This window comes from Cyprinodon tularosa, unplaced genomic scaffold (assembly GCF_016077235.1).
Source record: "Cyprinodon tularosa strain WSP-4 unplaced genomic scaffold, ASM1607723v1 ctg466, whole genome shotgun sequence".
NCBI lineage: Eukaryota > Metazoa > Chordata > Actinopteri > Cyprinodontiformes > Cyprinodontidae > Cyprinodon > Cyprinodon tularosa.
In genome coordinates this window covers 246,440-273,020 of record NW_024039192.1, presented here as the reverse complement: position 1 = coordinate 273,020, position 26,581 = coordinate 246,440, and the positions used below count along the sequence as shown (strand labels likewise).

Below are 26,581 nucleotides of genomic sequence, written 5' to 3'. Positions count from 1 at the left end.
CCAAGCTCTATGGCATAACCACTCTTAAAACCTGAATTATTTAAATTCAGTGCAGTTTATTTAGAGCTGGATTTAAGGTAAAGTCTAAATATGTTCTGTCCATGATGCATAAAAGGTGTATGGTATACGAACACTTTTAAAAAAGGAATGGAAATAAAATATCCATTGCTTAGTCATAAACTGGGATTCAAGTCCTTCTGAAAGCTGAACGTCCTATCTTCTTATCGGCACCTGAAGGCAGCACAGCAACACGTGTTGGAGCTTTCTGGAAGCAGCCCTCCTTTTCGCTGTCAGAGCCCGAGCAGCGTTAGCTTTCTGCCGGCGAGACTTAATAACTTTTCTCCGCTGGTTTTCCTGCTTCACGATGGCTGCCGTTAAAGCACTGAACCCTAAAGCAGAGGTGGCCAGGGCGCAGGCTGCTCTGGCGGTTAACATCAGCGCCGCCCGTGGGCTCCAGGACGTGCTGAGGAGCAATCTTGGACCGAAAGGGACCATGAAAATGTGAGTGCCTCTGGAGCTCTTTGTGCGTCAGCTAGCACGATGCTAAGTTAGCTAAGCTAACACAAGTTAGCTGCCGGTAAACTGCACAGACATCACTTTGCTTCTTGGTAACACTGGTTTTTAAAGTCACATAAAGCTCAAATATCTTCCTCAAAACCAAAGAACCACACGTTATCCCCCCTGAGGGTATTAAATTGATAACCGGATGAGGTGTTTCCCGCTGCACGTTGCCTTGCCCAGTCATCCCTCGCGCCGATACCGCTAAGCTAACGGAAGAGTGTTAGCATCACCGGCTAGCTCTTTAAGCTAATGCTAGCACCTTAAATTAGTTGTTTATTAACATTTTACTGATATTAATATAAACTATGGACTTCCCTATGATATGAGATTGTATTTAATGTTTTGTACATTAATTAAAAATAAGCAAAAAGATAGATTTAATGGTCGTGACTTCCCGAACTGAACTTGTCTGTTCGTATAAATTGTTATCGACACGATTTTTATAGAAATGTCTATATAGAAACAAATATAACAAAAAAGATTCATGTTCTGTTTTATTAAATATCTGTTTTGCTGTGTGATCCTGTAGGCTAGTGTCTGGTGCAGGAGACATAAAGCTGACCAAAGATGGAAATGTCCTGCTACATGAGATGGTAATGAAGTACTTTTATTTAGATTGTGTGTAAGAATAATTGCCTTTGGTTTTGAATTATATTAACATGGTTAACTTTATAATAAACTATCTAGAAGTGATTGTTCTATTTAGTTAAATCAAACTCCTTCTGCTTCTGAGGGTTTAAGCTCCTTAACCATTATCCAATAGGAAAGTGAAATATTTCTATTTAGTAAATGTAGTTTTTTTAAATTAAATCCCTTTTTATTTAGTTCAGTTTAACATTTGTAGAGTTGCAGCATTTGAAAATCACAGACCCTATTTTGATCATTTTACAATTCAACATAATTTTAGGTTATTTCTACAATGCCAAATTACAGTAAATATCATATTATGGCATTTTAAAAGATGATTAAAACATGATTAAAACAGTACAAAACTATCAAAAATTCAAACGCAGTACATTTTATTTAGGGCTGCAACTAACAATTATTTTGCAAATGGATAATTCTGTCGATTATTTTTTTTGATAATCGTATAGCCTAATGTTCCTTAAAGACTTTTTAGGAAATTAAACCAGGTGAAACTAAAACTTTTCAACTTGGAGTTGTGGATCGAGCATTTTAGCAGATGAAAACATATCAGAGTTTTTTTTTTTGTTTTTTGTTTTTTTTAAATGCAAAATGCTTCCTTTTTTCAATTTTTTTTTTTGTATACAATTTTGGTATAATTGCTGCTCAAAATGTTGCTCTGTCAGCTAAAGGCATGTTTTACAGTCTCTACGCTCCAGTTAATCGATCACTAAATTAATTGACGATTATTTCAATAATCGATTAATCAGATTTATTGATTCAGCCTACATGTATTTCAATACGGTGCTAGTTCACAGGATTGGTTTAATGTTGGAGAATTGTTTAAGATACAAATTGCTGTCATGTTTTTAATCTTGAAAAATATTCCCTCCATTGGCCTATTCACCTTTCATCGGTCAATAATATAATTTTTTTTTATATCGTCGGTTAGAGTTTATCAAGCTGAATGAATTGTCTGATTCCAGACATTGGTTAATATCTGCCTGTATATGCAGTTGTAGATCAAGCGCTTAACACCAACATAAGATAATATTGGTAAATCTGAAGTGTTATTTTTATTTCTATTAGGGTTGTCAAAAGTATCGATACTCAAAAAAGTATCGATTCTGAAATGTTGTATCCGGATACAATACTCATTTTCAAAAGTATCGAGTACCACTGACACCTAAACAGTCATTCATCTAAAGTGCAGAATAGAGGAAAATGCACTTTCTGAACACTGTGGGATTGAATAATTCTCTGAACTTTTCAGTTTCAGACTTTTTTTGGTGCCGCTGCTGAGAATTATTTTTGTTTCTTAACCGGTTTGGCTAGTGTCATTGTTATGTGTGCAAAGCATAGCCAAATAAGGAAAACTTAATTTTCATTTTGTAAGTTTTTTATCAAGCTTGCTAAATACTGTGCACAGAAAACAACCTCAAAATGTAGTTCTTATTGTTTATTGTATTTATTGTATTTTAATTATTAATCAAAATATTTCTGTTGAAATTTTATCCTTGTGGTATCGAAATTGGTATCGAGTATCGAATATTTTCCTTAGTATTGGTATCGAGTTGAAAAGTTTAGTATCGTGACAACCCTAATTTCTATTAATATGAAGCAATCTGTAAGAAAGTAAGGTTAATTAGACCTGTATTGTGATAAAGTGCACAGTGAACACCCATGGATGCTAACATAGCTCCCCCTGGTCTCCTGTATCTGTGCTACAGTAACTCTGATCTGTACCTCTGCATCAGGAGAGCCTGCTCCTCTCCTGCATGTATTCAGCGGATCAGAACAAACTTTTCCTCTGTAGCAAATGTCAACGTGTGAAATATAAATGATACTTTCTGGTTGGAATTTTATCAACTGTTTCCCAGATGTTTCCTTTAACCCTCTTTCAGTATTTTGTCTTTATCTAAATCAGGATTGAAACGATGAATCGGATTAATGGTGATTACCGTAAATTCTCTAATATTGGCCTGTATTCCATTAGCGGCCGGGACTCTAACATTGGCCGGTCTCGCTGTCAGAGGAGGTAAATAATGGCCGGTCTCTCATACAGGCCGAGGCTATAAACGTTTTTTCTGGGCATACCTCAACATTATACTTGTGGTAGTAAGTAACATATAAGTACCACAGCCCTGCGCAGCTGGACGACAGGCCCTGACTGCTGCCCGTCTGCGCGAGGAAGAGAACAGACACGCAGCAGAACATGAGGAGGAGCGCGAGTGATGAGGAGATTAAAGGGAGAGATGAAGAGGAGGAGGAAACTGAGGAGGAGGATTAAACAGAATTGGAGGATTTTTTTCTTTCTTTTTTACTTCAAACCAAGCGAGACATGGTAACTGTACCTTTTCAATAAATGAACCTAGTGTTTTATAGGTTCAAATAGACACAAAATCTCATTTTTATTCATTCCACTGGTAGTCTGTTTTGCTCAAATAGCAATAGAGGCCTGTCTCTAATTCTGGCCTCTTTCCAATAAAGGCCTGGACCGCGATGCACTTGAGTGAAATAAAGGCCCGGGCCTATATTAGAGGATTTACGGTAATTCGTTATTGAAATAATTTCAACTGATTTAGTAATCAATTATTATAGAGACTCTAATAAAGGCCTTCAGCTGACAGCAATCCACCTAGAGCGATAATTACATAAAAATGGGAAAATATATATATATATTTTATTATTGTTATTATTTTTTATATTCTCTACCCAGAACTGGAAAATTTATATTCACCTGGTTTAATTTTATAAAATCTTCCTTAAGTAACCCTTTGCTTTCCGATTAGTAATCAATTAATCGAAAAAATAATCCAGAGATTATTCATTAGCATTATTTGCAGCCCTAATCTTAATTAATATTAATGATTTATAAAAGTCAGTCGTTAAATGGAAGACAATTAAAAGGTTGAATCTTGTAATGAATGGTTAAGGTTTCATCATTTTTGTTTTACTCGTCATCTTTTTACAAATTTCCCCTTAAAGCAAATTCAGCACCCCACAGCATCACTGATTGCTAAAGTAGCTACGGCGCAGGATGACATCACAGGCGACGGTACAACCTCGAATGTCCTCATCATCGGCGAGCTGTTGAAGCAGGCTGACCTCTACGTCTCAGAGGTAAGACCTTAATGAAGGGGATTCAGTCCACGTTTTTCAAAATTCTCCTAAATGTTTAATGATTTTTATCGCATGTTTTCTAATTCTGAAGTCATTCCTAATATTGTGCTGCAGGGTCTACATCCAAGAATAATAGCCGAAGGCTTTGAGGCAGCAAAAGAGAAAGCCCTGACTGTTCTGGAGGAACTTAAAGTCACTCGGGAGATGGACAGAGAGACGCTCATCCATGTAGCCAGAACTTCTCTGAGGACCAAGGTCCACACAGAGCTGGCCGACCTGCTCACTGAGGTGAGGCATGAGGGGACAGACGGAGGCAGTTTTACTCTATGTAAAACTGGTGATGTTTTTCTTCCAGCTTATCGTTACATTCTGAGAATCTAGTAAAATACAAACTTTTGTTCTTGGAAAAAGTTGAGAACAGTGATGTCTTTCAGCTGTATTGAATACAGGCCATTTTCTTTCACTAGTTTTAGGTAAAAATCAGCATATTTATTAGTGTCTTTTTATCACACACTTGCCTTTAATTTAGTGTGGTTGGTTTCTTGACTCCCATCCCTCAATAGGAATTATTTATTTTTGTTATTAAAGCATTCGCTGCCTCTAATGGGAACAGAGTTTTGCATCTGATGTGTGAATTTGATAGACATCTGATCTGATTTCTCTGGAAAACCATAATTGAAAACATTTGGCATCATTTTCTTTTTTAGTCTTCTTAGAGGTCGAGGTCATGTCCTGATGTTTGTCAGAAGATTTGCAACAAAACTTCAATATTTGCGCTTCCTTTAATATCTCATGTAGCGATTGTGATGACTTTAATAATTCTAAATCCTGCAGCTCTATGGAAATCTATAAAGCAGAGCTATACGATAATCTTTTTTTAATCGGAGCACTAGGGCCCCCAAGTGAAGAAAAATAGGTACTAAAAAATTTAGGGGCCTTATAAAGTTTCTTAGATGGTGCCATTTTTGTTAAATTAAAATTAACCTGGGTAATATTTCATGTTTCGTACGGCTGTCTTTATTTCAAACAGGGGTTTCCAGTCAAACGCCAAACTACCTTCCTGCTTCTGCCCTTTGCAGTAGATGGTTGCCCTCTAACTCGAGCCAAGGGAACAATTTTGATCCAATCTGATTTAAACGTAGAAACCTTGTTAGCAGCTGCTAACAAATAATCAAAACACAAAATCCTGGAGGCCACTTTCTGTTTGACGTCTCCCATTAAAAATGAAAATAAACACCCCATATCTCATTGGTTCCCTAACCTGTTCCTCAGGGACACCTGTCCTGCATGTTTTAGGTCAGAGGTCCCGGATTAGCTGACCGCGGTCCAGATCCGGACACAAACTGATTTAAAACATTTATAAATTACTGGATGTTATCCGACGACAGTGTCTAATTTCACTTGCGCCGTTTCTCCTGTTAATATGGTAAAGCCCTCCGGAGCGTCTGGACCAGGCTGCATTAGCCAATAAGCTGCTGTCAGTCTGGGTTGCTGCTTCTGCTACTTTTAGATACAGCAGGCAAACCTTTGCCAAGCAGGGCGAGGGGAAAGAAGGAGAATACGAAGAGAAAAAGAGCAGAGAAAGTGTGGACCGCTGGAACAACTGTGGTGAACTGGTGACAGAAAAGGGAAATGGTGTGCTCAAACATGTTTAAAGTATGCTTGGTTCCGTAACCTTTGTCATATGGCTTTTATTGCACTTATTGTGCACTAGTCATAACAATGAAGCCATATTATTTTGTATTTTTTGATATCATGGTTTTCCTCCAATAAATAATGTACATATCAGATTAAATGAAGTTCAAAATACGTGATGTTTAAGCATCATAGGTCCATTTCTCATGCTGTCAGGGTTACCCTTAGGGGGGAGTGCAGATTGGTTGCTGAAGACTAGACTGTCCCAATTCACAGCTGATCACTTCCAGCCTTCATGGTTGTGAGTTCTTCGAAGGATGCTGCCTAAACCGGTTCTCACCAGGATTTATTATGAGCATAGCGGGGATAATGATGCATTCACATCATATGCATATTATAGGTACATCAACATTAGCAGGACAGAAATGGATTAAAAAGTACTCCAAATATATTCAAAACTCAGGATACATTTTCTATTGTTCCATTCTTATTTCTTTTTAGTAAAAGAAATGAATGAAAGGAAATCAAGCCTGACTTAGGTGAAAGAGAGGGGTGATATCTACTCATGCATGCTTCTATTTTTTGTTTTTCCTACTTGCACTCATTTATTTTTCTGTGTTCCTGAATCCAGAAAACCTAAAACTGCCATTGTTTCAAAGTCCATCAAGTTTATTTAAAGTAAGAAGATAAAAACTTCAGTTAAGAAATCAAAGCAAGTTTGCTGCAGTATGATTATCTGTTTTGAATCTGTCTGGTTTAAGGAGCAGCTTGAATTTTATCATATTCACAAACTAAAAAACGACACATGAATGAGACATCAAACCCGTTGAGTCCTAAATTAACATCTTGGTATAGCTACAGTTCTTATTTTGTGTCAAAATATGTCACTGATACCGATAACTTTTGTTTCGGCACAGATGGTTGCAGTTTTCCTGTTTTCATCTTTTTATGCTGCCTTACTCAGGGTTTCCACAGGTCATTAAATATCATTAGATTATTGTTTTTTAAATTAACCTTTAATTGGCATTAAAATTAATTAAATGTGATTATCGTGGCATTTAAAATGCTTTATTTATAAAATATATATATTATAAAACAATTTCTTCAGATATTTTATATTTCAATATATTTGCGCGGAACTGCTTCTGAATGATCGTAAAGCCGTATGTTTGGAAAAGAAGCTCGAGGCAGAGAAAAGCTAAAAGAAATGGGGAAAATGCAAATTTCAACAAAAATAGCTGGAAAACGAGGAATTTGGGACATTGCATTACATTTATGTCTAAGAGCTTTAAAAGCATTAAATAGAGTTACTCATTCCTGTATAAACCCAGTTACTGTCATTTATCCACTGAACAAATGATCCCTCACCAGAGTTAAATAAAAATCTTGCCTGCTGATTCCTAGCTGTATTCCTAGCTTAGAGTTAAAAATGTTTGTCCATGTCTCCATCATCAGGCTGTGGTAGATGCTGTGCTCACCATCTCTAAACCTGGTGAACCCATTGACCTGTACATGGTGGAAATCATGGAGATGAAGCATAAGACTGAGAGCGACACACAGTAAGTTTTACCACATGGAACAGATGTCATTTCTATTTGATTTAGGGAAGCAAATCTAAATTGTCTTTTTTTATTTTTTCTCCCAGACTGATCAAAGGTTTGGTGCTGGATCACGGAGCCAGACATCCAGACATGAAGAAGAGGGTGGAGGACGCTTTCATTCTAACGTGCAACGTCTCTCTGGAGTACGAGAAGACGGAGGTCAACTCTGGCTTCTTCTACAAGAGCGCTGGGGAGAGGGAGAAGCTTGTGGCTGCAGAGAGGAAGTTCATCGAGGAGCGCGTGCAGAAGATCATCGACTTGAAGAAGAAAGTCTGTCCCAATGACGACAAGGGCTTTGTTGTCATCAACCAAAAGGTACCGTTCAGGAGGGTTTCAGGTGTTTACCCATTTTTATTCTGTGCAGAGTCGCCATTTTTTTGACATTATTGGCTTCAGTGTGTTAATCTGTCTGCACTTTGTGAAAGATCTGAGGCTGAATTAAAGTGCACAGTGAACACCCATGGGTGCTAACGTAGCTCCCCCTGGTCTCCTGTATCTGTGCCACAGTAACTCTGATCTGTACCTCTGCATCAGGAGAGCCTGCTCCTCTCCTGCATGTATTCAGCGGATCAGAACAGTCCTTCCATCCCTGAAGGCAGTTTATTGATTTAATTAACAATGGTAAACTGAGCCCTTCTCTCTGGTTTGGTCAGGGCATCGATCCATTCTCCCTGGATGCTCTCGCTAAGGAAGGAATAGTCGCCCTGCGCAGAGCCAAGAGGAGGAACATGGAGAGGTAAGATGAATAGGGAACAAATAATGGATCTTAGATTTGGTGCACAGGTTTTTTCATAGTCTGGGAAATACGGAAGTAGAATTTAGCATTTTGCAAAAAGGAATATTTAAGGGAAAATGGAGAAAATTGGCTTTAAAGACCCATTTCCTCTATATCCGTACATGGGGTTGTAGTTTATTCAGCGAATTAACCCTGTTAAATTATTGTTCTTACCTGTCCTTTCACTTTGACTTACACCATTAAAAAAATTTTTGACCCGAGTCCTGTGTTCGGGAACCTGGTCTGGTTTAAATGTCTTAATTTAAGAGAAATTAACCAAACTTGCTGCTATTTCCCAAAACTCTGGTCTTGTCCTTGATGTCTTACCTGCTAATTCCTTATGGAGGACCAATCCTGCCATAATTACAAGTAAATACAGAAATGCATAAATGCTCTTAAAATAAATAAGCATGCAATAATTGCCCCTCAAAAATACAATAAATAAATAAATGCAGGTAGAAATTAAATTATACAGCGACACATACATGTATATATCTCTTTTAATTAGCTTTTTTTCGCCTTTGTAATTACCTTATTTATTTATTGTCTGTAATAATCTTTAACTGTATCTATGTATTATTTTTTTAAGTATTTACTTATTTGCATGATATATTTTTGTCTGCATTATCTTTTTTTGTATTTTTTTACCCTATTTATTTCTGCCTGCCGTATTTACATTTTTGTCTGCATTTCTGCCTCATTATGCAAATAAATAAGGTAATTATTGCAGAAGCGAATAAGATAATTAAAAGAGATGTATACATTTATGTCTCACTGTATAATTTAATTTCTACCTACATTTATTTATTTATTTATTGTTTTTTGGGGGCAATTAATGATATGCTTATTTATTGAGCATTTATTTATTTCTGTATTTTTAATAATTCCTATTTTGATTGATTCCTTTATTCTGAAAGATTAATAAAAGTAATATAAAAAAAAAAAAAGTAATAATCCAACAGAGAAATAATTACTAAATTATCCCCAGTTATGTATATTGTTGTCCTTCCTAACCATTTCTCCTCTCTGAAGATGGTTGGGAGATGTAGCATTTTATTAATGGGTAAAACAAAAAATATTTTTGTTTATTTGATGTTTCGGTCAGAGCTAATTAGAGAAAGACAGGAATTCATAGGGTAATCCCTGTCTCTTGTCAGTTTTTATTTATTTCTTTTAACTTACTAAATAGTTTTAACAAAAAAAATGGCACAAAAAGTAAATTGTGCTTTAAGGAAATGCAATCCACACTTTGTCTAAATATTATAGCTCTAAGTTAGTTCAAATAACATAGCTTTACCTTTTTGCTGAATCAAAGCCAACTTCTTTTTTATTTTATTTTTTATTTATTGAATTTATAGAGGATAAAAATTGACATTGTTTGGTCCAAAATCTTAGTGAATGAGATGAAGTGTAAAACATGTCGAAGCCCTGAATGCGTCTTGTTTTTTCCAGACTCACCCTTGCTTGCGGTGGCAACGCCATGAACTCTGTTGATGACCTCACACCTGACTGCTTGGGTCACGCTGGGCTGGTTTATGAACACACATTAGTGAGTATTCAGCTCAGCTCCTCTGACTGCTGAAGGTTGAAAAAATATGTTTTCTGTCAAGATCAAGTGTTATTTTCTTTCCTGTCTTGTTTAAGGTCTCTAGACCAAGCTGATTAAAGCTGTTGATTTTTTTATTTTACAGGGGGAGGAGAAATACACGTTCATAGAGAAGTGTGGGAACCCTCGCTCCGTTACACTGCTGATAAAAGGTCCAAACAAACACACCCTGACGCAGATCAAAGACGCCGTGAGGGATGGTCTGCGAGCCGTCAAGAACGCCATCGAAGACGGTAACAAACCTGCATGATTAAAATGTTTTCCCAGCATTATATGGAACCCAGAACTGTCAAGAAGTATTGACTTGTGCAAAGCCCTGTTGCAATATGAAAGGATAATACTGGTTTTTAACACTTTTAGCCCATTTTCTGTAGTGTCCAGGATGAAATCGAATGATCGACACCAAAATTTTGACAAATTGGTCCTGTCTCTGCTTTTTGGCTCATGCAGAATCCCCCCTGGCTGCTTCAGAATGGCTTCCATAGTGCATGTCCGATAATGTCCTTAAAACAACCTTAAACGTTCTTTTTTTAAAATATGCTACTCACCGGGTCGTCAGCGCTGTTCAATGACGTTCCAAAAAAAGTTTCGTGAAGAAAAACCGTTCCTGTCTTGTTTTATTTAGCTTTTTGTAAATCCCAGAACTATTTTTTCCCATACATCACAACCGCTTATAAACTTCCGCTTCCGGTTCGAATCTGAAGCGTTGCACACTCCAGACCACTAGTTGGCGACGGTATCCTCTACCGTCAAACTCAAAGTCCAATATGTCCTCCTCAAGAATCCACCTTTCGTATTCCATTTTCAGAGTTTTTTAAAGTGTTTAACAGAGACGTTAGCACCTCGACGTCGGAGTACACAGAGTGAAGCAAAAACACTTGGGCCTTGCGAAAAGACTACAACTAAGCGTAAACAGGCCCCATTTCCGTTTCCGGTGGCGGAGGGATATTGACTATTCCAACAGTTTTTATTGGAATTTTAAATTGGAATTTTAAAGAAATCACGGACCCCCTCCTGGACCCCTTCCAGTTTGCCTACAGAGCCAACAGGTCTGTAGATGACGCTGTCAACCTGGCCCTTCACCACATTCTCCAGCACCTGGACTCCGCAGGAACCTACGCCAGGATCCTGTTTGTGGACTTTAGCTCGGCCTTCAACACAATCATCCCAGCTCTGCTCCAGGAGAAGCTCTCCCAGCTGAATGTGCCTGACTCCACCTGCAGGTGGATCACAGACTTCCTGTCGGACAGGAAGCAGCACGTAAAGCTGGGAACACAGTTCTCTGACTCACAGCTCATCAGCACTGGTTCCCCCCAGGGCTGTGTTCTTTCTCCTCTGCTCTTCTCCCTGTACACCAACAGCTGCACCTCCAGTCATCAGTCTGTCAAGCTCCTGAAGTTCGCAGACGACACCACTCTCATCGGACTGATCTCCGATGGTGACGAGTCCGCCTACAGGTGGGAGGCTGACCATCTGGTGACCTGGTGCAGGGAGAACAACCTGGAGCTCAACGCTCTAAAAACAGTGGAGTTGGTTGTAGACTTTAGAAAGAGCGCAGCCCCAGCTACCCCCATCACCCTCTGTGACTCCACCATTGACACTGTGGAGTCTTTCCGCTTCCTGGGATCTATCATCTCTCAGGACCTAAAGTGGGAGCTGAACATCGACTCCCTCACCAAGAAAGCCCAGCAGAGGATGTACTTCCTGCGGCAGCTGAAGAAATTCAACCTGCCCAGGACAATGATGGTGCAGTTCTACTCCTCCATCATTGAGTCCATCCTCACTTCCTCCATCACCATCTGGTACGCTGGTGCCACCGCCAAGGACAAGAGCAGACTGCAGCGTGTCATCCGGTCTGCAGAGAAGGTGATTGGCTGCAACCTCCCATCTCTCCAGGAGCTGCTCGCCTCCAGGACTCTGAGGCGTGCAGGGAAGATTGTGGCTGATCCCTCGCACCCCAGTCACAGACTATTTCAGCCACTACCCTCTGGCAGGAGGCTGCGGTCCATCAGGACCAGAACCTCCCGTCACAAAAACAGTTTTTTCCCATCTGTTATCGGCCTTATCAACAAGGCCAAGACCCGCCCGTGACACTGGACAATGTTTCTCTCCCCCATTCAGGATTTCTGCGTTACATTAACGCACAGTCTACTGTTTGTATATAGCTTCTGTGTATATATATATATATATATATATATATATATATATTTTATATATATTCTATCTTATTTTGCTATTTTGTTTTGTTTTTTGTCTGCACCAACAACACCAAGTCAAATTCCTTGTAAGTGCAAACCTACTTGGCAATAAACTTGATTCTGATTCTGAGAACTCAATGGGATTTACAAAATGCTAAATAAAACACTACAGGAACGTTTTTTCTTTACGAAACTTTTTTTGGAACGTCATTGAACAGCGCTGACGACCCGGTGAGTAGCATATTTTAAAAAAAGAATGTTTAAGGTTGTTTTAAGGACATTATCGGATATGCACTATGGAAGCCATTCTGAAGCAGCCAGGGGGGGATTCTGCATGAGCCAAAAAGCAGAGACAGGAGCAATTGTCAACATTTTGGTGTTGATCATTCGATTTCATCCTGGACACTGGAAAATGGGCTAAAAGTGTTAAAAACCGGAATTCTCCTTGAAGTTTTAGATATAACATTGGAGGCTGTTTACTTATTATCTTGTTTTCTTCTTGTTTTTTTTGTAGAGTAACTTTATTTTTATCAAGCCATATTTATTGCAATGTTATTAAATTGCACTAATATGCAATGTTATCAGTAAAGTGGTTAAAAATAAAAAGCCAATTAGTTCAAACCAAATGACCTGGTTCCACAGTAAAGTTATTTATGGTAAAACCTTTTTATTTACTGGTTTGTTCACAGCTCTCTCCATGTATCCTTCTGTCTTCAGGTTGCGTTGTGTCAGGTGCAGGTGCGCTTGAGGTGGCTTTGGCAGATGCTCTGGTAAAACACAAGCCCAACGTGAAAGGCCGAGCCCAGCTAGGAGTCCAGGCATTTGCAGATGCTCTTCTCGTTATCCCCAAGGTGACCCTGCTGACTCTTTTTGCAAATAAACACTCTTCACATCATGTTTTCTGCAGTCCTCCTCTCTAATCCAAGCTGGGTAAAAATCATTTGCAGGTGTTGGCCCAGAACTCTGGCTATGACCCTCAGGAGACCCTGCTGAAGCTGCAGACAGAGTACAAAGAGTCTGGTCAGCTAGTCGGAGTCGACCTCAGCACAGGTGATCATCACAAGGTCCACAATATCTAATCCTGTTAACAGGATGAACGGTTTGTGCACAAGAGAAGAGCACTTTTAAATAAGATCCTGTTTCCAGGTGAGCCGATGGTGGCTGGAGAGGCAGGCGTTTGGGATAACTACAATGTTAAAAAACAGCTTCTCCATTCATGGTAAGGATGCTTTACTTGGCTCCATTTCGGCCTTCTGACTTGATTTCCATCCCTCTAACATGTTTTGTGTTTACAGCACGGTGATTGCCAGCAACATCCTGTTGGTGGATGAGATCATGCGAGCTGGAATGTCTTCTCTGAAAGGTTAAAGAAGAGCCGCTGTACTTGTACTCCAGTGATAGTTGTTTACCTGACGGTTCAGTCAAGGCGGCCCGGCTCTGGTCCGTCTGAAGCACCCCCTCATCAATGGCCAGCCCACTGAGCAAACCCTGCGGCGAGCCGTCTTAGCATTCGCCAGAAATCATCGTTCACCTGCTCATGTTTTTTTTCCCATGATTTCTGCCCCCCCACCTCTCTGGAACGATTGGTTTATTTATGCTACTTTGTTAAAAGCACTGATCTCTGCAGTTCTGTTTCAGTCTATTAAAAAATGTTCTCGGCCTGCAAGATCTGCTTGTTTCTTATTTCAAGAGTTGATTAAATGAAAATTCCTTGGTTCCTTAAGAGAGTTTAAATCAAATCCCAGTTAGAAGACTGGAACGAGTCTAAGGTTTCAAACTAAGCCAAGCTGTAATGTGGCTAGAAATATGGTTTCCTCATAAATTGTTAAAACATATTTGGTGATCTTTATATAGGCAGTAATGATTTATTATGAAAAGTCTTTTGATAGAGAAAACAGTGTAATTGGAAAATAACTTTCAAACCTGTTTATGATCATTTAAAAGCTGAATGACTTAAAGCAGATAACAGAGTAGGCCTACAAATCTTTTAAAAATGAAGTGTTTACAAAAAAAACAGACCATACTATATTTTTGTTTCTTTTAATCCAACATTAGAGCACATAATTGAACCTGGCTGAAAAGCACATTTGTTAAAATGGTTAAAGAACAAAAAATTGACACAAAGTTATATTTTAACCACCTTAAGGTGAAACATGGGATTTGTGTTATTAGTTCATTTAGACTCATAACTATTGGGTGCTAACATTTAAAACAAGATTAAGAAAATAAGGAATCAAAAGGTAAAGTCTTTAAAATGCCAAATAATTTTCAAAACCATGTACAATGGCTTTAAAATTCTGAGATTAAAGGGAATTTTTCAAGATAAAGATGTTTGGAAGCTGGTTTAAAAAGCACACCATTCATGCAATATTATATAACAGAAAATATTTTTTTTTATTAAAAGTCCTATTTCCTTGTGTCCCTAAATCAACACTTCATATTAAACCCCTATCTAAATTATGTTTATCCTCCATATGTCTGAGTTTCAATATAGATTTTAAAAATGGTTGCATAAAATATCAGTGAATGTTAGTCCCTGACTTAAAACGGCACTACATAGACCTTTTTGCAACTTTAAATCAATAATTATACTAAACCAGAAGTTTTACAACATTTTCCAGGCTAAGGACCCCCAAACTGATGGTGAGATGGAGCGGGGCCCCCTAATTGTATATAATGTATGAAATTGTGTTATATCAAACTGGTCCTATAGTCACTCTATTACATATGGAGTAATGTAGTGAAAATAATTTCGCTCTGGGATTATTAAAAAAATTCTGATTCTGATTCCTGGTTGATGGGACAGGTGCTGTGAATGAAACGGTGCCCAGCTTCAAAGAGCTCCTGTGTGACGCTGAATGTGTGCATTGATGACTGAAAGACATCTGCCTCCATTTATCCGTTTACTACAGTGTGACTCCATCCTGGAGAGAAATATCTGATGTGCTGCTGCCATCAACACCTTTGGTTATAGATGTTGGCGATTGGCCTGTTTTTCCAGTGTAGTCCTGTTTCTCTGACTGACTGGCTGGATGTTCTCTCTTCATCCTCTGACATGGGTGGTGGCTCAGAGCTCGTCTGCCTGGCTGTGTGTTGCCTGTATGGGGCCACCCTTTACAGTTGCCTTTTGTATCCGGTTCTGTCTCCTTGAACCCCAGTTGGCCTCAGCAGATGGCCGCTCACACTGAGCCTGGTTCTGCTGGAGGTTTCTTCCTGTTAAAAGGGAGTTTTTCCTCTCCACTGTCGCTCAAGCATGCTTAGTGTGAGGGATTGCAGAAGAGTCAATGAATTGATGCAATCAACTGGTTTTCATTAGATAGAAAACTTTGAATCAATCTGACTGTATGATCTGGTGAACTGTAAAATGCATTGAGATGACATGTGTTGTGAGTTGGCGCTATATAAATAAACTCAATTGAACGGAACTGTCTTGAATTCATGTTAATGTGTATTTAAAGACATTTAAATTTGTGGGAAAAAAACTGCAGCGGGGTAATATTAAAAAAAAGTCCAATCAACCAGAACTTTCGTGCCCCTATGCAGTACCTCAGTGGGGCCCCTAGGGGTCGCGGACCCCCTGTTGAAGACCTTCGCTCTAAACCTTTGTTGAAAGTAATAAAATGAAAATAGAAAACTGATATTTCAATCGATCCACTTAATGATTGTTTTGCCCTAAATTCTGATTAAATACCGTTTAATAAAGTACTTTATTCATTTAAAGCATTAAAATCAAAGTTTTATTTCTGTATTTAGTTAAAAATCTTTGTATGTTAGCGGAACCTTCTAACACGGAACCTTTTTCAAGTCGCACAGATTTTCGAGTGGTCGGAAATGAAGAATAAATCCAAAAAATAAACACGTTTTTAGTGGTGAATCTGAGCCCAATTTTTAGATGTTAAACTTTGATGTTTGCTTTTGACTTTGGCTGTTAGAAACTGTGAAGGATGGACGTTTCCTGGATATTTGCTGTGGTTTTACTGCCGAACTTAATGGGTACGACCTCTTACAAAACACTTAAATGTTTACTGGATCAACTTTTATCAGAACGAGGCTGTTTTCCTCCCCACAGCTGCGGAGGAGGTGGTGAACATCCCCGGGGGGAGGCTGCTGATGGGAAGCAGCGCAGCGGACGGCAGAGACGGAGAGTCCCCGGTCAGAGAGGTGGAGGTGCTGCCCTTTACAATAGATAGATATCCGGTCACTAATTCTCTTTTCAGGTAATATTACCCAAAATATAACATTAATTTGGATCATATCTATGTCAAAAACATACAGCAGTGCTAAAATAGATTTTATTTTGTTTTTTCTTCAACAACAGAGACTTTGTACGAGCTGAGAAATATAAAACTGAAGCTGAGACGTTTGGATGGAGTTTTGTCTTTCAGGATTTTGTCTCTGATGAACTGAAAAGCAAAGTTACTCAGAGGATCGAGGTGAGAAAGAACCCAGCTACTCTGAAAGGGTTAAGTTTCTTAAACTTATACTGTGGTGGGGTCAGCAGACCCAGCAGACACCTCCTCTATGCTGGTGAAGGTTCTCAGTCATCCAGGTCATAGTAATTTCAAAAAATTAAAAACAATCCACTGAACTTGGTTTCCAAATTTGAAGACTTTTCGCTTCCCATCCAGAAATTTTTTTTAATGCAAAATGTCAGCAATAGGGTTGAGTTCGAGGTTTTATACAGTAGCCCAAACATGCAAATTGCAGAAGATGAAAATATCAAATTCCAACAAAAGTGTCTGAAAAACGAGGAATTCAGGACATGGCTGCAGTCTGCAATTAATTAATGTGAGATTCAACTTATTTCTGTGACCATTGTTGGTTTGTCTTTCATTAAACGAGGGGTACCAACAATTTTGTCCACGTGTGTATAAATATTTGCATAATATTAAGCATGATTCCAGAATTTCATCTGAAGGAAAAAAGACATTCAGTTCAGGTTTTGATTGGCTAGATGGGGGCAGCAAATAATAATTCAGAGGGCCACTAATGGCCCTCAGACCATACATTGATTAGAGACTCCAGCTTTAATTTTTGTTCCTGTCTCTGTTATCCAGTCTGCCCCCTGGTGGTTGCCCATTGAACGAGCATTTTGGAGACAGGTAAGCCAGCATGTTTATGGGCATTTCACAAAACAAGCCTCCCTCCTTATTTCCTTTGTTCAGCCTGCAGGGCCCGATTCTGGCATCCGGGAGCGCCTGGACTTCCCGGTGGTTCAGGTGAGCTGGAACGATGCGCAAGAGTTCTGCAGATGGAAAGGAAAGAGACTGCCCACAGAGGAGGAGTGGGAATGGGCTGCCCGTGGGGGGCTGCAGGGTAAACATCCACACTCATCACTGAACATGAAAGAGCTCAACAGAGTTTGAGATCATTACAGCATCCTGTTTTATTTACTTTTAAAATGACAGCAGCCACAAGGATCTTAAGAGTCGTGTTGAAGTGATTAAAGCTGCAGGACGTCGTCCCCTCTGGACTGAAGTTTTACACCCATGGAATGGAGCATTTGATTAGTTAACCTCCAAAGCAAATCAATACATTAGAGAGTGATCAATGATTGTAGCATCCATGTAGTTCCACCTAAATTAGATTAATAGGCACAATTTTTATTGACATGGGGACATTTAAAAACCAACTCATGCATTCGGTTGCTTGATCTCCACTTGTAGCAGTGAACAAGCCAAGAAAAGTACGCCAAGATATCAGGAAGTGTTTCAGATTCACCTTATATAACAAAGGTCATATTTTAGAATGAGAGGCATTTTTTACTGTGAATGATTTTCCTGTTTCTCTGTCCTTTGATGCTCGCTGTGCTGCAGGTCGGACGTATCCATGGGGGAACAAGTTCCAGACCAACAGAACCAACCTGTGGCAGGTCCAACAATAACATGATTGTTTATGTAGATTTCGCTAGAGTGGATTTAAGGGGGATAGTTTCTTTTTGATTTTTCTACAAAGTGGTCTGACAAGTTAATGTTGATGTATAAAAAACAAACAGATGCTGTCAAAGTTCTGTATGAACGGCAGTTTTCTCCTGTGTGTTTTAGGGTCAGTTTCCAGATGGAGACACTGCAGAGGATGGATATCATGGCATCTCACCTGTCACTGCGTTTCCTCCTCAGAACAGTTATGGTAATGAAGCCCTTATCTACGGTGGCCCTGAAGTGCAAACTGCAACTACAAATCTAAAAGTGCAACTACATTACGAAAAGCAAAACTACATAAAGCAAAGCGCAACTGTATTAAGGAAAACACAATTACATTAACCTACCGGAAAAGGTAGGTACCAGTGGGAAACATGAGACATCGCTGATTGGACGACGGCGCCGTTTGACCCTTGAACCGGAAGTTGCGTCGTCTGAAGAGTTCAGCTTCTTTTAAGTGTGTCTTCAGTGTACGCAAACTAGCTGAAATTTCGTGATTAGTCTTGAGTATATCCAGTATCACCTCGTACGTATGTCCTGATTCAAAATATTCCTGGATAACAGCATCTATGTTTGGGGCGCCGACAATATCCATGTTTTCAAAAGCCGCAGCAGGCAGAATGACTTCCGGTTCAAGGGTCAAACGGCGCCGTCTTCCAATCAGCGATGTCTCATGTTTTCCACTGGTACCTACCTTTTCCGGTAGGTTAATGTAATTGTGTTTTCCTTAATGTAGTTGCGCTTTTAGATTTGTAGTTGCAGTTTGCACTTCAGGGCCACCGTACTTATCTCATGTAAAAAAAAAAAAACAACAACTATGAGGCTAAAGCACAACTAAGAACATTTTAAATGTTAAATCTTATAACTCCCCCCCACAGGACTCTATGACATGATGGGAAACACGTGGGAGTGGACGTCCACACCATTCCCAGCTGCTCGGCCCACGTACGTTCTGCGCGGCGCTTCCTGGATAGACACGGTGGACGGCTCGGCCAATCACAAGGCTCGAATCACAACCAGGTGACTTTTTTTTGTTGTTTTTTTTAGGTGGGCTTTGGGGGGACTCTCGTTTTGAGACTTCAGATCGGCTCTGAGACAGACTGAATGTTTTGGTTTGTGTCTTTCAGGATGGGGAACACACCAGACTCTGCCTCAGATAACCTGAGCTTCAGATGTGCTGCTGGTCTGGAACCGAAGCAGGCCAAGAAGAGCGACAAAGCTGAACTATAGCAGCTTTAATCAGCCCAATTAAAAGAAAATAAAGATAAATGATTGAAATGACTGAAGCATGCAATAAAAGCAAAGAAGGGCAGATCAAAGTGATGCAATAGAGAGGAACCGCACTTCTTTCCCTATTTCTGGGAAAGAGTCCAACTGTTTTGTGTTGGAGAACTTAAGGACACCATGAGGGGGGACCACAGGGAGTCTGAACACTTGTGGGGAAGCAGCTTAATCTCTCCTGTGGAGAAATTTCTTTTATACACAAATTCAACAAATAAAAAATACTTTTTCAAAATGCTCTGCTTCTCAGCATTAAGTTTGTCTGCAACCCAAAAACAACTCTTCTCCCGAACCAAAAAAATAAACTGATTTAATTCACTGAACAACAGAAAGAGGACACTCTAGCTCACAAAGAACCTCTTCACGCTGAGATCTTTGTTTATTAACGTGACTAGAGACCAAACTAGGGCTTTGGTTTAGTTGCTGGGACCCTAATCCCTTTACTCGCTCTTTTCTTACTTTTCCAAGTTTGTTGATCAGATTCATTCCGAGAAATGTTGTCTAGACTCCATTCTTGGTTTATGTAACAGGCTGTTTTCAGCTCACTCTGCAGCCATCCTAACAGATACAGAGATACTATAGAGGTAAAAAGAAATGGTACACAGCGTCTCTATGTAAGGAACAAACGGAATAAAAGCTAAACATGTAAACACCTCAAACATAGAAAAAGACAAAGGGAATTTACTAATTCTGCCGTCAAACTAAAATGTAACCATGCTCCTCAGTTCCTGTCTGAAACTTCTCTGCAGACTTTCTGCTAAATGCAGCCGTGTGAACTTATCAGAATGTGAAACCACCAACCCTGAAACACGAGGGATCTCTTTTTTTCATCTGTCACATTTCTATTTTTGTTGGTTGAATGTTTGCCTTGTCGGTTTGCATCGGAGGTTAAACCGTTGTTCCAATGTGGAATGTTTCTGCCCAGTTAAAATATGACTGGAACAACTCACACAATTAGAACTCCCCCATTTTATTACCCTCTAACTGAGCTTATTGCTCAAAAGCTATAACTACCTAAGCTGTCCAAACAGTTGAGCATTAAACTTGAGTTGCTAAACGTTAAGTTGCGTCTCCACCCAACTAAACGGTTAAGAGCAAACGTTTTAACACTTTGTTTGCCTGGAGCGCTGATTAACCCAGACAGGAGGCCAATGATGCATCCATGAAACACCTTGACTTCTTATTGAGCTTCACTAACGAAAGAAAAGAGTTATGCTGGTGAAGATTCTCAGTCATCCAGGTCATAGTCATTCCAACAAAGTTAAAGGAGTAAAAAAACAAACAAAAAAACAACAGGACTAGACTTTGTTTTCCAAGTTTGAAGATGTTTTGCTTTCCATCCAGGAGCTTTCTCAATTGAAAATGTCTGTCGGGTTCGATTAAGTTCAATTTGCATGTTTTCTAAGCCATAAAAAGGCTTTTGTTTGTTCCATTCTATAAGCCTGGAACTCGAACGCTACTCCAGACATTTTGAATTGAGAAAGCTTCCTGGATGGGAAGTGAAACGTCTTTTAACTTGGTAAAACAAATTCCACTGTTTTGTTTTTTTAACCTTGTTGGAAAGAAGTTATGTGTCTGTTTTATAAACCTGAATGATGGCCGAACCCAAAGTCTTTCATTTGTATTAATCATGGTTCTCAACATTTACATGAAGACTCATCTGGGGCCAGAGGTAGAAAAAGTACAAAAATATCATACTCAAGTAAAAGTACCAATACTTGGATGAAATATTACTCAAGTACAAGTAAAATTATCCTTCAGAAAAATTACTCAAGTAAAAGTAATAAGAAGCTAATTTAAAATGTATTTTAAGTAAAAGTTACTTGGTTACATTTAAAAAAAAAAAACTGTTGAACGGGGCCTGGCAATGAATTCAAACTTTGTTTTTGTTTTTTTTTGGAACGTTGGCGAGGCGGTACCGTGAGTTTGGCCAAGATAGTGCTGCGGGAAACACCAACTTAAATGAAATACTTAGTTGTTTTTTTTTAGCAATTTATTTTCCCAAGCCACTCAGAGTATAAGGTATAAGGATGAAAGAGCTGCATGCGGCTCCGGAGCCACGGGTGGCTGACTCCTGTGCTGGACAAAATTAGCAATGCCACGAAACGGGTTGTTTTGCTAATTGGCTATTAGTCATAAAAACTTTGTTTGAAGTACCAATGCACTAAATAATTACCAAAACATGCTTCCGCAGATTAGATGTGGAGTTATTGATTGAATGCTGCCAGTTCAGTCACCTTTGGCAGACACATCTGGCATTGCATGATGATACTGTTGGCCCTCTTGAATTTAAATGAAAAGCAGTCTTTCAAATGTGGCCAAGGATTTTCGTCGTTTTGGGCAGCAGAATTCAATGTTTCAGCTAGCATTTCTAGTGAAACGTTCTCTGAACCATCGTCGCTCTCCTGATCCACCTCCATCTCGTTCCCAATCTCCTACAGAAAGACTTGGCGCCTGGTAGCCTAGATCAACAGGCTGATCACGTCACTCACTGAAGTGCTTCTGGGCCCGATTTTTTGTCTTCCTTTCGGTTTTCTCTAATAATTGTCACAAAAGAAATGTACTGGGGTAATGATAAATAATTAAAAAGTTATTTTATCTGTTATAAACCACATTCACCTATAGCGACTTAAAACTCAAAATTTGTATATTCTGAAAGACCAGTTTTGCCGTTTAGATCAGAGATGATTGAATATGCACCGCACAGCATGCTCCCTCCTGAGGCTTTTCTGAGGTCAATAACTGCATCAGCATGGCATACCATGGAGACAGACAATCTGTAGGCCTGCTATGGTGTCAAGTAAGTCTAGTTTGTTGTAAAAATCAGATTCAGGTCATCTCCAATGTTGGGTTCTCTTAATAATAGTTTGTCTGGAGTTTTAACATGGACGGATTAAGCACAGTGATATTAAGTTAAATAAGCTATGAAGTGGTTTTATGGCTGTGATCATAGGTGGAAAGAGTACTACAAAATTGTAATTGAGTAAAAGTATCTTTACTTTGCCTAAATTTTACTCAGAGTAAAAGTAAAATTACCCATCTCAAAATTGACTCAAGTAAAAGTACAAAATTACTTCATTTAAAATGTAATTTGAGTAAAAGTTACTTAGTTACTTTGAGTTATTTAATGCAAAAAAGGATGAGTCATGAATCGAATTGACCACAAGGTGTTTTAATCAATTTCAGGGCGTATTTCAGTGGAGATCCACACTTGCAAAAGATCAGCTGGGCTAAAGAACATACTTCCTCACAGCACAAGGACAGTCAGAACCTGTACCATAAAGTGCAGTTCAAACCTACTGTCCAACAGACAACACCATGATAGGAATAAAGAAATTTAAACTACGTTTTAAAGTTTTCAAAATGCACACAAAATTAAATGCCCAAAAGATACCAGATATCAAACTAAAACGCAACAGGATCCCACTGTTATTAACAAGCTCCTCATTTAATGATTTTAACTGACACTTGTTTTACTTTAATAATGAGTTTTAACTGACACTTATTTTTACATAATTTTTTTATATGTTTGAATTGTGTAAATAAAGTGCTGTTAAAAGTCAAAAGTCTTCTTCTATTTTTTAATGGCGATTAAGTGTCGGTTCCGTGACACAGGGCCGTATTTAATTTTTTCATCATCAGTATTTTTTTTTTTTTGTACTCAGTAACGTGAGGGGGTTTTAAATGTAGCGAAGTAAAACTACTTAGGTTAAAATTTACTCAAGTAAAAGTAAAAATTACTTATTTCAAAAACTACTCAGAAAATTACAAATTACTCATAAAAAGTACTCAATTACAGTAACTTGAGTAAATGTAATTCGTAACTTTCCACCCCTGGCTGTGATGACTGGATTTGGTTCTCAGCAGCAGCATCCAGACCCTGCATCCAGCTCCCTCTGAATCGGCTCCATCACTAAGCCAAGTCTGTGTAAATCCAGTCTGAATACAGCGATGCTCGATAGATGTTTATGGAAATGACCATGGGACATTCTGTTTGTGATTGTTAATCATATACCAAGACAAAAACATAAAAAAGCTAATTTTAGTTGTTATGCTGCAGTAATTTGTAATAAAATCCCTCAAAACTCTTAAAAAAAAAGTTGAGATTCTTTAAATAATTAAGTTTCAGTCAACTTTCCTCCTATCATTGTCCTATCATTTCAATTACCCAGTTTTATTCTCTAGGATTCATTGTTTTATACTCATTAATTGATTACTTATGTATTTTATTTGTCAATTTTTTTAACTTTGTCACTTATTCTGTTATTTTTATACACTTTTTAAGGTCCACATTTGTGTGACCCCTTTTGCTGTATCTTTTGCTGCTGTAACGCCACAATTTACCCATTGTATGACAATAAAGGGATTTTCTATTCTATTCTATTCTATTCTATTCTATTCTATTCTATTCTATTCTTTTAAGCTTCACTGAAAATTCAAACTGGATGACATAATTGGTCTCCACCTCTCTTCCAATCATCTATGATCAGCTGTGAACGCCTTTTGCCATGACCAATGATCATCAGGACCTACTTTAAAGAGGAGTGTTCTACAGCATCTCACCATCTTCTTTGTTTTCATTTGGCTCTCTTAATCCTAATTCGTCTGCTCAATTATATCATCATCATCGTCATCATCATCATCATCATCATCATCATCATCATCATCATCATCATCATCATCATCATCATCATCATCATCATCATCATCATCATCATCATCCTACATGCTAATGAATACAATCAAAGACTGAGTGCCAAAGGGTATATTTTTTTACTTCAACAAAACTTTGATTGTTGTTTTCTTCTATTTAAATCTTTCCAGGTTGAATTTATGTGGATTAACTATTTAATTACCTTTATGCCGCTGCAATGTATTTATTTTATTTTTACTTTATCTGCTGTACAGCACTTCGAATTGTCCTATTACTGAATATAAACTAAATAAACTTGTTTTAAGTTACCTTATGGTTCCATGTCATATTTTAATAGCTGATTGTTTTTTTTGTTTTGTTTTTTGTGTTAAATTATAAAACTGTTTTATCTTTTTTTTTTTTTTTTGGAAAAGAATAAAAAATTGATGAATAGATCGATTGAGAGACCTAAAATTAATAACAGTGGATTACCACCAGCAGATGATTTCCATCCCAAACTCCATTTACATGTATTTATTTTTATTTATTTGTTTATTTGTCATGGAAAGTACACATTAATGAACATTTCCGTAAATGTGTCCGTGTCAACTATTAACCCTTTATAGAGCACTCAGTGAAATCCTTTGAAAATCCACATTTCAAGCCAATAGTGTTATTGGAATCCAGGACAAGACCTTATTACCTTTGTAACATTTTGTTGGCAAAAATGAATGTCAGTGCAATAACAAGAAACACCAACTTATCCAAATATATTAAGAAAAATAACAAAAAATAAGAGCTTCTATAAGAAATTAATGAAAAACACAAAGAAACACTTTTTTGTTGATACAGCATAACCTTAGAGGCTTTAATGCTGATAGTAGCACTTACATTTTTTTAGTTTATAAATCTAAATATAATTGTTAACTAGTATTATTACGTTTTAAACTTTACTTTTTAACTTTTCAGTTAGCTTTTTCCCTTTTTCTCTTGACTTTTTAACTTTTTAATGAGCTTTTTCCCTTTTTCTCTTGACTTTTTAACTTTTTACCTTTTTTCAACTTAATTTGCAGTAGGTAATATATCATTCAAGGGTTCATCTAATTGGTCAAAGGCCAAAATAAGATTTACAGCCATGTCGCAGCATCTTTGCTGAATGGTTGGATATAGATCTTGTGCTTCTAGACTTCACTGAGGGACGGAGGGGTATCCATTTGTAATGGGTATGCAAGTGATCAGAATTGGTAACTTGCACTATAAAGGGTGAAGCAAGTTTTCAACTTCTATCCCTGCACAAGGTGTATAATGCCAATAAAAAATACTTTATTAATCTAAAAGGGAAAATCAAAATCCTTCAAGTTATCTGCTTTTTTGTGCAACTAGTTGTTGCAGGTGTTGATAACTGTGGGCAGGAAGGATCTTCTGTATCGGTCTGTCTTGCACCGGATGGAGCCACTGATTGAAGACACTTTGTTGGCGTTTAACAATCTGAGTTGCATCACCACCTCCACTTACTCTTCATCTATGTTAATAGGATTCAGGTTGTTCCTGTTTCTTCTGAATTCTCAAAACATTTCTCTTGTTTGTTGATATTCAGGATCAGATGAGTGTTTCCACACCATGCCACAAAGCCGTTAACCAGCTCTCTGTCCTCAGCTTCTTGTCCATCTTTGATGCACCCAATGATTGCAGAGTCATCTGAATATTTCTGCAGAGGACAGGACTCTCTCTGGTACTGGAAGTCAGATGTGTACAGAGTAAAAAGTACCGTCCACTGTGGTGCTCCTGTTCTTCTAACTACATGATTAGACAGCTGACCCTGCAGTCTAAAAAACTGTGGTCTGTTTGTCACGTAGTCTTTGTCCAGGCGATTGTTGATGCCTCCACCTGAGTCTTCTGAAGTCTCTGTCAAAGCCAGTCAGGCTAAAATGTATTAAATTGACTGGAAAATCAAAGAACATGTTCCTTACAGTGCTGTCTGCCTTTTCTAAATGACAGTGGGTTTGTTAAAGCAGGTGTTTGATGACATCATCAACCCCAGCTTCACAGCAATAAGCAAACTGCAGGGGTTCTTGTTTGCTTGATCAGGTGCACCAGCAGACGTCCCTCATTTCTGATTGCAAAACTTCTCAAAGGACCTTTATCATCTGTTACTCACGGTGTCCTTCTCTACTTGGACCTCCTGAAAGGAATTTCCCACATCCAAAAGTCAGATTTTGAACCAATGAGCAAAAGTCTAATCTTCCTAAAACCTTGAAACAGTCCAAGGGTTCTAAATCTCCCCCAAACTCTCAAATGAATTTAATTTAAACTGACTTAAACTTGCACAAGGATGGCATTATCATCATAACCATTAATCCTAGTGTGTCTCTGTGGACGGCCATGCTGTTTAGTAATGACTTGTGTGGCTTATGTTCCTAAGTGCGCCACACTATGATGTCATTTTAAGAGTGGCAGCAGTCTAAACACGGCTGAATAGACTGTAACGAGTCAATAACAACTTTATTTTTTGTTTAGCCTTTATTGATGAAGGTTCTCAGTCATCCAGGTCATAGTCATTCCGTAAAAATTCAAAAAATATCCACTGGACTTGGTTTTCAAGATTTGAAGACGTTTCGCCACC

The 26,581-nt window shown here is 38.4% G+C and overlaps 2 protein-coding genes and 2 non-coding genes across 4 annotated transcripts; all 4 read left to right on the top strand.

Moving 5' to 3' along the window:
* Positions 1-268: 268 nt before the first annotated feature.
* cct6a (chaperonin containing TCP1, subunit 6A (zeta 1)) lies at positions 269-13,789 on the top strand. Its single transcript, XM_038301346.1, has 13 exons — positions 269-501; positions 1,091-1,154; positions 4,174-4,308; positions 4,423-4,596; positions 7,399-7,502; positions 7,589-7,859; positions 8,198-8,280; positions 9,772-9,868; positions 10,011-10,158; positions 12,841-12,974; positions 13,071-13,173; positions 13,270-13,342; positions 13,419-13,789. The coding sequence occupies exons 1-13, from the start codon at positions 365-367 to the stop codon at positions 13,489-13,491; spliced, it is 1,596 nt and encodes a 531-aa protein (XP_038157274.1). The 5' UTR covers positions 269-364; the 3' UTR covers positions 13,492-13,789.
* LOC119794027 lies at positions 2,852-2,988 on the top strand. Its single transcript, XR_005282173.1, has one exon. It is a non-coding gene; the product is annotated as a small nucleolar RNA SNORA22 (small nucleolar RNA).
* On the top strand, positions 7,988-8,124 carry LOC119794026. The gene has a single exon (XR_005282172.1). It is a non-coding gene; the product is annotated as a small nucleolar RNA SNORA22 (small nucleolar RNA).
* Positions 13,790-15,914: 2,125 nt separating the features above from the next.
* Positions 15,915-19,563, top strand: sumf2 (sulfatase modifying factor 2). The gene is made up of 9 exons (XM_038301347.1): positions 15,915-16,116; positions 16,193-16,340; positions 16,442-16,556; positions 17,181-17,225; positions 17,289-17,439; positions 17,940-17,995; positions 18,168-18,252; positions 18,923-19,064; positions 19,172-19,563. Exons 1-9 carry the CDS (start codon positions 16,068-16,070, stop codon positions 19,272-19,274), a joined length of 894 nt encoding a protein of 297 aa, XP_038157275.1. The 5' UTR covers positions 15,915-16,067; the 3' UTR covers positions 19,275-19,563.
* The last annotated feature ends 7,018 nt before the right edge of the window (positions 19,564-26,581 follow it).

What these genes read in the sequence shown, in the direction of transcription:
- cct6a (XM_038301346.1), top strand. Translation starts at nt 365, where the DNA reads ATGGCTGCCGTTAAAGCACTGAACCCTAAAGCAGAGGTGGCCAGGGCG. An exon ending in ATGTCCTGCTACATGAGATG is followed by an intron (nt 1,155 to 4,173) that starts GTAATGAAGTAC and finishes TTCCCCTTAAAG; the next exon opens with CAAATTCAGCACCCCACAGC. An exon ending in AAACAGCTTCTCCATTCATG is followed by an intron (nt 13,343 to 13,418) that starts GTAAGGATGCTT and finishes TTGTGTTTACAG; the next exon opens with CACGGTGATTGCCAGCAACA.
- sumf2 (XM_038301347.1), top strand. Translation starts at nt 16,068, where the DNA reads ATGGACGTTTCCTGGATATTTGCTGTGGTTTTACTGCCGAACTTAATG. An exon ending in ACAGAACCAACCTGTGGCAG is followed by an intron (nt 17,996 to 18,167) that starts GTCCAACAATAA and finishes TGTGTGTTTTAG; the next exon opens with GGTCAGTTTCCAGATGGAGA. An exon ending in TCCTCCTCAGAACAGTTATG is followed by an intron (nt 18,253 to 18,922) that starts GTAATGAAGCCC and finishes TCCCCCCCACAG; the next exon opens with GACTCTATGACATGATGGGA.